At 31.8% G+C, this 10,767-nt stretch overlaps 1 protein-coding gene across 2 annotated transcripts in view; it reads right to left on the reverse strand.

Annotated features, from left to right (window-relative positions):
- The window catches only part of LOC136986337 (heterogeneous nuclear ribonucleoprotein F-like), a 36,109-nt gene extending 25,543 nt beyond the window's left edge, over nucleotides 1-10,566 (reverse strand). For both annotated transcript variants that reach the window (XM_067283841.1, XM_067283840.1), the window contains exons 1-2: nucleotides 10,453-10,566; nucleotides 1,555-1,662 (exon numbers count right to left, since the gene is read on the reverse strand). In XM_067283841.1, the coding sequence (XP_067139942.1) occupies nucleotides 1,555-1,645 (91 nt within the window). In that variant the 5' untranslated portion in view covers nucleotides 1,646-1,662; nucleotides 10,453-10,566. The remainder of the gene's footprint in view (nucleotides 1-1,554; nucleotides 1,663-10,452) is intronic.
- Between the last annotated feature and the right edge of the window lie 201 nt (nucleotides 10,567-10,767).

The following is a 10,767-nucleotide window of genomic DNA, read 5'->3' on the forward strand; positions in this document are numbered from 1 at the left end:
TAATCAAAAATTAATTCAGTTTATTTATACAGTATAATATCATTTCCTATTGAAAATAAACAACAACTGTTGATGCAACATAAGAATGTACCATTATTTTGATATTTCTTTAAAATTTTTAAGCTCAACTCTTTAAACATGAAATTGGCCAAAATCAGCTTAAATATATTTGAAACAAAATTGGCTGATAGGAAAGTTGTTTAACTGATTTTACTATACAAATTCCCCTCCTAGCCTGAGGAATAAAAAGAATTTAGTCTCAAAGTACATAGAAAACAGAAATTTTTAGAGTTTAAATTTTGTTTGTTTGTTTTGTTAGTTACAACAACATAATACTTGGGTGATCTGCCTAAGGAGAGATGCCTTTCAGGAGATCTTTTTAAGAGTAACTAGTCCCTATTTAGGCATTAAAGACATGGAGAAAACTTGAAAAACTCTGCATTGCCAACCTGTCTTGGTGAGGTGCAAACCCAGAACCAAACTACCAGTATTCAGGGAACAAAACCGCTTGGCTACTGGTGGACTTTACCAGTCCAAAAAGTTAATATTTTAGTTCTAAGACTACATTTATGAAAAAATGACATTGTTAATTAAAAAATTTATTGTAATATGAGATTTAATAATGATGATGATAATTTCATAACCAAATTTCACCAATTTTAAATTTAAAGCAAATGTTCTCAGAATTACAAATGTTTAATTATAGATATTTAATAAAAAAATATCAACCTAACTATAAATTACACTGAAATTTTAGCATTTATCTTTATGACTAGATTTAAAAGATTTTTTACCTGAAAATTTCCCCCAATCTACTTTGTTAGGAAAGTACAGTACATCTTTTCTGGGGATGCAAGTCTTAATTACTTTCATTAATACTGAAGTATCAGTATTCAAGGAAAACAGGATGCTTGAGTAGCACATTTGAAATCCTGTCACATGAATTTACATGTGACAGGACTTCAAATGTGCTATATTGGATACTAGTTTTCTTAGATGCTTACGAGTGGTTTGATGTTGAGTATTGCAATGTAAGCATTCCATTGTCATTGGATAGCAAAACTTAACTTCAATATTATCAATTAATTCAGTTATAACTCTTTCAAATATAGAATCTTTCTTGCTAGTCATCTCTTAAATATAAATGAAAAAATAGATATTTTATGTAATCATTATCATCAAAAATAATAGACATAAAAAATGGCTTATACAAAACCAAAACTGCAAAAGAGAACTTTTTGATGTTAAAAGAACTACATCTTCTTTCAAATCCAAACATTTTATATACATTTTAAAAATTTAATTTAAAGAGATTTTTAAGAATAGTTTAAACAATTTTCAACAACAATTTTATTTTTGGTTATATAAGAATTTTTATGTACTATACATCTTGATATTCTAAATTTTAATACTATTGTGTAACTTTTTACAAGCAATTTAGAAATAAATAAATTTTATCGATTCCAAAATTTCAAATTTACAACAGTCTTTAACTTCAATTTTACAGTATTTAAAAATCAGAAAATTCATAAGAAAAAAAGGGGTAAAAGATACCTTTAAAGAAATTTTCAATTTCTTCTTTAGTTGCAGACCAAGGAAGTCCACGGATTCGAAGAACGAAACCTTCATCCTCATCATTAGACATCTTTATTTCAAATTAAACTGAAATATTAAGTATTTTGTAATGAAATAAAATTATAATGAATGTTTCATTTAAATTTTAATGAAATTTAAATGAAACATTCTAAAATAATAGACATATGTAGAGAGTGCAAATATTCAAATTATGCTGGATGAATTGTTTACTATGTTTTGTAATTTGCTAATAACCAAATATTTAAAAGGTGAATTTCTTCAAGATATTTATTTTTCAGCTATACTTTGCTTGGTTTCATTGAAACTAAATAATTGAGACTGAAGTTAGATTGTTAGACCATTATCTTTAATACAATTTTCAATATTAGTATAAGATGGCAGCTTAACAGCCTAATATTAATAATTATTACATTAATTTTAGAATATTCTGAAAGAAAACGTCTACCAAGTAATCCAACTTATATATACAGTCAAACCTGTTTTTATGCGCTCCTTTTATGTGCGATTTTTTTAATGCGAATTTTTAATTTGTTGCGGTATAGTTGGCGACTAGTCTCGTGCGATTCGTCATGTCTTACGTTGACTTATTATAGCTAAATAAACTTATTATAGCATAAATGCACTTATTATAGTAATATTATTGCATGAATATGCGAAAAATGAAATAATTTACTTTTTAAGTCAACAAAACACCACCTGGAAAAAAATATGTAAAACAGACGATAGACCAGACGATGCAGTCAAGTGCTGACATCTGTTGTCAATAAATTCTTATTTCGTACGGTTTTGAGTTATTTTCTATGTGAGACTTTTTTATGCGGTCCCTGTTGACCGCATAAAAAAATTATTTTTTTAATTGTGTTGCGAAAACTATTATTTACAGCCATTCGTGAAGTTTCGTGAGATTTTTTTTAATGCATTTTTTTTAATGCGGTCCCTATCCCCTGCATAAAAACAGGTTTGACTGTATATAAATTTTTATTTTTGACTCTTTTTGCTTTTTTGGAAGCAAGTCAGATGGTAAAGAATAGGACTCAACACATCCTGGGATTTTTTGCCCACCTAGATTCAACCCAGGTCTCCAGAATGATAGATTGACACCTTAATCTCATTGGCCATCATTAGATTTGATAATAAAAATCCAGATTTGTTTGTTATATAACTTAGTAAATATTTCTGAAAATTTAAAAATTTATTTATCATATTTACTCGCATATAGGATGAGGTGTGACTTTAACCTGTCCTGCATTGTTCCTGGAAATTTCCGTGTTGACCTCATTGACGTGTGTTGGTGACCCCGAATATTTCCGTGTCTGCATCAGAACATTTTGATACTAGATGTCGCTGTGTCATAATTTTTATATTAGAATGAACTTTTGAAATATAATTTTTTTTGTTTTTATATTTTTCATTATATTTTGTTTGTGCGATATAAAAAAAATAATTTTTAACGACACAGTAAACACTGTTATTTAAAAAGAAAAATTTTTGTTAGGATTAACATCGACAAAAATTCAATGTGGTGTCAGGCAACAGAGAAGAATTTCAACATCGGATAGGTTAAAGATCAAAATAAAGAGAATTAGATTTATTAATACAATTCTAATTTTATTTTGTTTAATCACAAGTAAAATATCCAATGATTGTAAATGCAAACATTGTCCCGCAAAAATAACTGTCATTTTTAAACTTTAAGGAAAAGTCTTGTAAAATCGACAAAATAATTTGTTCATGTAAAGCTGGACAACCAGGAACCATTTTTTCCAATTCTTAAAATTCGAATCCACTCTCCATCGATTACACTTATGAATTTCTTTGAATTCTGATTTCTGAATAGTCATTTATTTTCACGTGGGAATGGATTAAAACATATTGAGATCCTGTGTGATTTTGGTATTTCAAATTGGAATTCAATTCAAAACTGCTTCCTTTGCTATTCGTTTTTACTCCTGATAATATACAAGAACAATTCAAATGACCCAGATAAAATACTTATGATATGTAAAGTTATTTTACATATCATAAGTACATAAGTTTACTTTACATAAGTAAGTTATTTTTTTAGCGGATGCTGTTGTATTTAAATTTGAAGCTGTGATAAATGAATAAAAACCTCGTCTTATATGCGAGTAAATATGGTAAATACTGAGCTAATATTTGTAAATTAAAGAAATCCTGACAATTTACTTATATAATAGATACAGAAATAATATGATCTGTCATCTTACTAACATAATAAAAACAAAAAATTGAGTCAAATAGTTAGAAATACTAGCAGAATTTCATTTATTCATTTTATTTGATTAAAATATTTAAAAAGTATATTATAAAGTATTAAAAGTGATCCTGACTGGGAATAAGTGTGAGCTCCTGAGTCCAAGACTGCCTGGTGGTGTCTGAATTTTGTATCTTGCATTAAATCAAGGTCAATGTTGTATAAATTTAATAGTGTGTTATATTTGTCTGCAAGAGTTACAGCTTTGTGTAATTGTGATGTTTCATGTTTTCTATAGAAAAACTCTTGCAGTATCTACATTTGTCTGTAGTGCAGGCTTAAAATATCTGTGAGGCCTTGTCTTTTCTCTTTATGAGGAAGAGTCAGCCTTTCTATGGATGATTTAGGGTAGTGTTTTTTTGCATTTTGTTAACATTATTTGTGTTTTCCTTTGGAGTTGGTTCTAACTCTGTATGCCCAAGTATAAACTCCACATGAATATGTTAGTACTGAAACAGCATATGTATTGATTGCTTAAAGCCGGATGCACACATGCAGTGCGGCAAGGAAAAGCGGCAGAATCATGCAACTTCTGGTCCAGACCAAAAGTTCATATATCAGGCCTTTGGGCCAAAGCTTTCCATAGCTGGGGCCATATTCTGGTCACTTATCTCTCATCTCTTCTTTCAGAGATGAATGATGTCAAAACAAGAGACAAAATTCATCTCTCAGAGACAGTGGAGCTTCTGGTCACTTTTAACGATCTAGTCTTCGTTGATGACATCACGACTATTAGGTTGATTATACATGTTCAAATTATCTGTTAGATATTTTTCTAAATATTACCATCTAATTTCTCTTTAACTATCTAAGTAAGATTAACATCATATTCAATAGTTCAGTAATTGATGTAAGATAATTAAAAAATAAATCTATATATATAAAAACGAATGTATGTCTGTCTGTCTGTCTGTCCTTCATGCATTACTACACCATTTATCCGATTGCCATGAAACTTTGGGAAGTTGTTTAATACATTCCCGCAAAGGTTTCTGGCATATGTGAAGACCACCATTTCCCCCCTTTCAAAAATATATTTATATATGGATTAAGGCTTTTATGTCCAACAGATGGCGCTAACTTCCGACGACCTAAGTTTGCTTTTCTGTGAGGCATTATGTTTTCTGTGAGAATGAACTAAAGCAGATCATTTTCTATCTATCTATATAAATAAAATATAACGTTTGTTTGTTCCTACCGATTCTTTTGAAATTTTGACACCACATTGCATTCAAATACGCACGTGTTTTTATATAATATACATGTCGAAATTCCCCCCACTGGGGGAGATGGACAGGATTAAGGCTTACCATGAAGAACTCTGCTTCTATTATACTATTTTAGATGCGGTTTTTTTTTTTGCGTTTTAATAGGTTATGTCAACAGAATATACACTAAAAAGGGACGAGGATTAAGGCTTACCGTGAAGAACTCTGCTTCTATTTATACTATTTTGCATGCGGTTTTTTGCGTTTTTAATTGCGTTTTAATAGGTTACGTCAACAGAATATACACTAAAAAGGGATTTTTCGATATTCCCCAGCGGGGAGAGGGACAGGATTAAGGCTTACTGTGAAGAACTCTGCTTCTATTTATACTATTTTGCATGCGGTTTTGATTGCGTTTTAATAGGTTACGTCAACAGAATATACACTAAAAAGGGATTTTTCGATATTTCCTTGCGGGGGAGAGGGACAGGATTAAGGCTTACTGTGAAGAACTCGGCTTTTATTATACTATTTTAGACTCTTTTTTGATTGCATTGTAATAGGGTACGTCAAGAGAATGCACACTAAGAAGGAATTTTTGAAATTCTTCCACGGGGGAAATGTTATACATTTATAATAGATACATTTTGAGCCACAAGAACGCGTGGCCGGGTCAGCTACTAAATAAATAAATAAAAATAAAAAAATGGAATCAGTAGTGTTTCTGAGTATGCACTGGAAAAAATCAGAAGCATTTACTCTCTCAAAATATTTTTTACTGAGATAGAGAATGTTCTCTAATATGATTGTACAGTGCAAGTAGCATTCAGTTGTCCATATTGGATGATCAGCTGCTACTCATGCTGTTCAAATATAATGAAATCAAGACAAAAGACGAAAGATTGGTCAAAAAACAACTAGCCACTACAATTGCATTTGGAGAGACGTGATGATCTCTCGAGACATAAACAAAGGATTAGCCAATCAGTGACTGGCTTGTGAGAGACGAAAGACAATGACCAGAATACAGTCCTTGGTCTCAATTTTCATCTATGTAACTGTTCTCAAGATTAACAAAAGAGAGATGAACAGACATCAGATAAACAAAGTGGAAATGTATAAACTGCAATTGGAAAATTGCAGTTCAAACATCAAACCGTTTAAATAACAAAATATTTGCATTCTCAAACATTACCTCATGTGTTTCTGGCTCTATAGTATTATCTGCATTAAATGCTTAATTTCAGGTAGCAAACTGTTTAAACTTTCCACAAAGTAATGTTTTCATCCTTTTTACGGGTTTTTAACAAAAACAGGATTTATATTTGTTAAGAATCTGAAGCTGTCCTAAAATAGGAAAAAACATTCCTTTGTGGTAAATTTAAATAGTTGGCTATCTGAAATTAAGCATTGAACACAAATAATTTGTATTGCTACATTCATTTCATGAGCCAATATGCCTTTAACAGTTAGCAAGGCTAGAGAAATGCTTATATTTCCAATCTAGTTAAAGGAGCACTCTTCACCTATGAACAGACATAAGAGAATACCTCTTATATCTGCTCATGTCTGAAGTTAACTTGTTAATTGGATCAAAGATATTAGCACTTCTTTAACCTTGCCCATTGTTAAAGGCATATATTAGTCATTTTATTAAGTTAATTACAGTGACTAATTTGTTAGAATTATGAAGTAAATTGGAATATATTCAGTAAAAATGCAGCTCATCAGAGCTGTAGACCAATGCTCATAGTAGTAAGAAAAAGTCAAAGGAACTGAATGTCTATATAGACCCTTTGAGATATAGACCCAAATCAGCCTATCTGGAACTTTAGAAGTGAAAAAATCCATAACTATTTCTCAAAACAATGTTAAAAATCAACTGTTTTCCCACTTTACCAGAGAGAACTAAAACCTCATAAAACAAGAGAAATGCAATTGCACAGACTACTTACAGGGCACAATTGGCATCATGTTGCACATGCTGTTAACCCTATCACATGTTCAACAAACAGAAACATTTGAAAATAAATCTTGTCAAGGATCACAATTAGATATGTGATTCTTTTCACTATTTTGGTTTTCTAGGAAGAGTCTAAAGTTGGACAGTCCAAATCTTACATTCTGAACTGCAATTTTATTATATATTCTACCAAGAACTAGAATAATTTCCTTTACAAATTAAATTTTATTCTGTTCTTCTCAATGGGAAATAATCTGTTCTTCTCAAAATATCTGTTCTTTTAGAAACCTTACAAATAAACCTTCGGTAAAACTATAGAAGTTACAATTACACTTTTTCAAAAAAATAAAAAAAATTAAATAAGTAAAAGAAAACGACATACATGATATTCATTTCCAAAACAGAGAATTTTTTGGGGTGGCGCACATAAAAAGTGCTATTAAAAAAATCTTAAGACTAGTTACTGAATTTGCACCATTTGAGACACCTTTGCTTAAGCTTGTTTCTGTTGTGGTACAGCACATTGAATGGCAGATGCATAAAAAACATGCCACGTGACCTCATTTGAATACCATGCCACCACACGACTTGTCTCAGTCATGTGACATCTCTGATATATTTCCTGAGAACTTTCTTGTTGTGAAAGACTTCATTCTTTCAGGCTAAACTTTGGAGGCATCACATGATCTAGTGAACCAAACCAAAGAGTCCACAAATCATGTTTGGAAATATGACATTACCATTAATGTTACCCTTGGTGCCAAGATGGCGGCTCGTCTCTAATTCTAGCAAGGAAACAGTGGGGTGCACGTTCTAACCTAACCTATTCTAATAAATTACCATAATTATTAGCAATCAAATTATTAGAATAGGTTAGTAGATTAGGTTAGAATGTGTGTCCCACTGTTTCCTTGCTGGAATCAGAGATGAGCCGCCATCTTGGCACCAAGGGTAACATCAACCGATATTACTGCTCTATCACATGGGCCTTCAAAGTTCAGCCTGAAAGAACAAACTCTTTCACAAGAAGAATGTTCTCATGAAATATGTCAGATATCATGTGGCTAATGAGAATTTCAATGTCACACGATGGCATGACATTGAAATGGGGTCACATGACATGTTTTGCATGTGACACCCAACGTGCTTGTCCACAACAGAAACAAGCTTAAACAAAGGTGCTTCAAATGGTGCAAATTCAGTAACTAGTCCTAAGATTTTTTTAATAGCACTTTTTATGTGCACCACCCTAAAAAATTCTGTATATTGGAAAAGACTATGAAATATGTCTAAAAAAAGACACATAAGCTATATTGGTAAGCTTCTATAGTTTTACTCCCTATTCTAATATCTTGAAAGTAATTACTACATTCAAGAAACCAAAATATCTGTTCTTTTAGAAACATTCAATTATTTTAGGGGATACTATAGATCAGGGGTGGCCAACAAGTCGATCGCGATCGACCGGTCGATCGCCAAGCCAATTTTGATCGATCGCTAGCGATATCTTGACTTAATGTATTATATTTGTAACCGACGCAACTGTATGCATGCAGTTATGACTCGACTCATAAGCAGTGAGTGCACTTCGTACTGAAACACAGTGTATAAACATAGTATGAATTTCACACTTCCCCTCCACACTTAGACTATGCCGATGACACAAGTCGATCGCGACACATTTTTACGATAAAAAGTAGATCTTACGTGCAACAAAAGTTGGCCACCCCTGCTATAGATTACCCCCTATGAAATCTCGAGACTTTGAGTATATATCTGAAAACTGAGGGGACCGAGACGAGTTCAATGATACCCTACTTTTGGACCGGAGACGAAAAATAAAAAAAGTTATCAATACTTTTCTCGGCGATCGCGCGATGATAGGGAGTCGCGTCGCTCTCGCTAAGTCGGCCTCGCTATCACGATCGGGAGTCCCATTGCTTGCCGCTAAAATTGCCTTTAGTAGATGTTTCCTCCCTTTTTTACTTTGTTCAAGAACTACCGTGAATCGATCACTAGTTTAGCACATGGCGGCATGTGGTGGCGCCCATACGAGAGGTCAGTCGAGCCGCCATGTTCGCTGCCATAAGTAACATAACCGAAACGGCGATTGCATGATGATCGGAAGTCGCGTTGCTCTCTCCGCTCTTGTATCGTGTGTTTAACCCTCCAGGAGATGACCGTAGTCCGACATCATGGTTTGCAGACTTTACCGCAAGATGGCAGTACTAGCAACTATGGTGCCGTCTTCATGAGAGCATTAAAAAAGTATGGTAAGTGAAAAAGTATGATAACTTTTTTATTTTTCGTCTCCGGTCCAAAAATAGGATACCGTTGAACTCGTCTCGGTCCCCTGAGTTCCAATATATAATCAAAGTCCTGAAATTCCATAGGGGGTAATCTATAGTACACCCTTATTTTAATCCAACAACAACAAAAAAATAGAATTATAGAACTTAAGAGAAAAATTCATAAAATAGGAAATTTAATATCTTTAATATTAAACTTCATATAATAGCTCTGTTGTCTCCTCCCTTCTCTCTCTCTTTTTTAATTGTTTTGTTAAGCTATAGCAACGTAACACTTGGGCAATCTGCTTAGGGAGATGCCTTCCTGGAGATCTTTTTAAGGGTAACTGACCCCCTATTCAGGCAATACATACATGAAAAAAACCTGGAAAACTCCACATGGCCAGCCCATCCCAGCGAGGAACAAACCCACGACCAAACTATCACAGTGTTCAGGGAATGGAACCACTTGGCCACTGGTTGGCCTCTTTTTAATAAGCTTAAATAAATATAAATTTAGAATATTTCTTTATCATCAGATTTTAAAATACTGCAAAATAAGAATGAGAGTTTTAAAACATCTCATTGGATTTCATATAACTTATCTTTTATAAAAACTAACAGTTTACTGAATTATTTGGCTAATAAAATAAAATAATTGCATATTTTTTGTTCTGATTCACATGATCATAATTATGTTTTTATTAAAATATTATCAGATGTAATTGGATGTAAATGTGCAATTGATAAACACGTGGAAATTATTTGTTAATTTCGTACAATGTATTAAATTATGGATACAACAAATCAGTAAAGTAAACCAGCGCCATTATGAAACAAAGCTAGAACTTAAATTTCCAAATTATAAAATTTTCATTACAAAGATCAGATCTAGAGTAGAGTAAAAAAAAAAAAAAAAGAGAGGGAGAGAAGAATAAAAGCCTTAGTTTAGTCAGGTAACGTTTAAATCATTAAAAGAGTGATAATTCAACCGTTTAGAAAATTCTCGGGAGGGACTCAGTTCGACAAATGCGTCATACCGAATATTAACAAAATTACGTCATAAATATACAATATATAAATTGTTCTATAAAATTAATAACTAAAACCGTTATTACTTACATCCGATCAAAGGAAAGAGTTTATATCTGTCAAGGATTTATTAAATTTACATAAAATAAGCAAGGCCTAACACGAACAAAAGCAAAATTCGGAGGTGATCAATCAAAAGCAGTGTTGCCAGTAATCTTCCCTAATAAATAAAAAATAATAATATAATATTTTCTCAATGTAAAAATAATTAATACCATTTTTAATGCGAAAAAATTTTTAAATCAAATATATAAATATTAATAAAATTAAATTACTATTTAAAATTTTATTTTGAAAAAAAAATTATAAATTTCGAATCGAATTCAATTAATTATGGTTATTATT

The sequence above is a fragment of the Centruroides vittatus genome, unplaced genomic scaffold, assembly GCF_030686945.1.
Source record: "Centruroides vittatus isolate TY-2023 unplaced genomic scaffold, ASM3068694v2 scaffold_1015, whole genome shotgun sequence".
NCBI lineage: Eukaryota > Metazoa > Arthropoda > Arachnida > Scorpiones > Buthidae > Centruroides > Centruroides vittatus.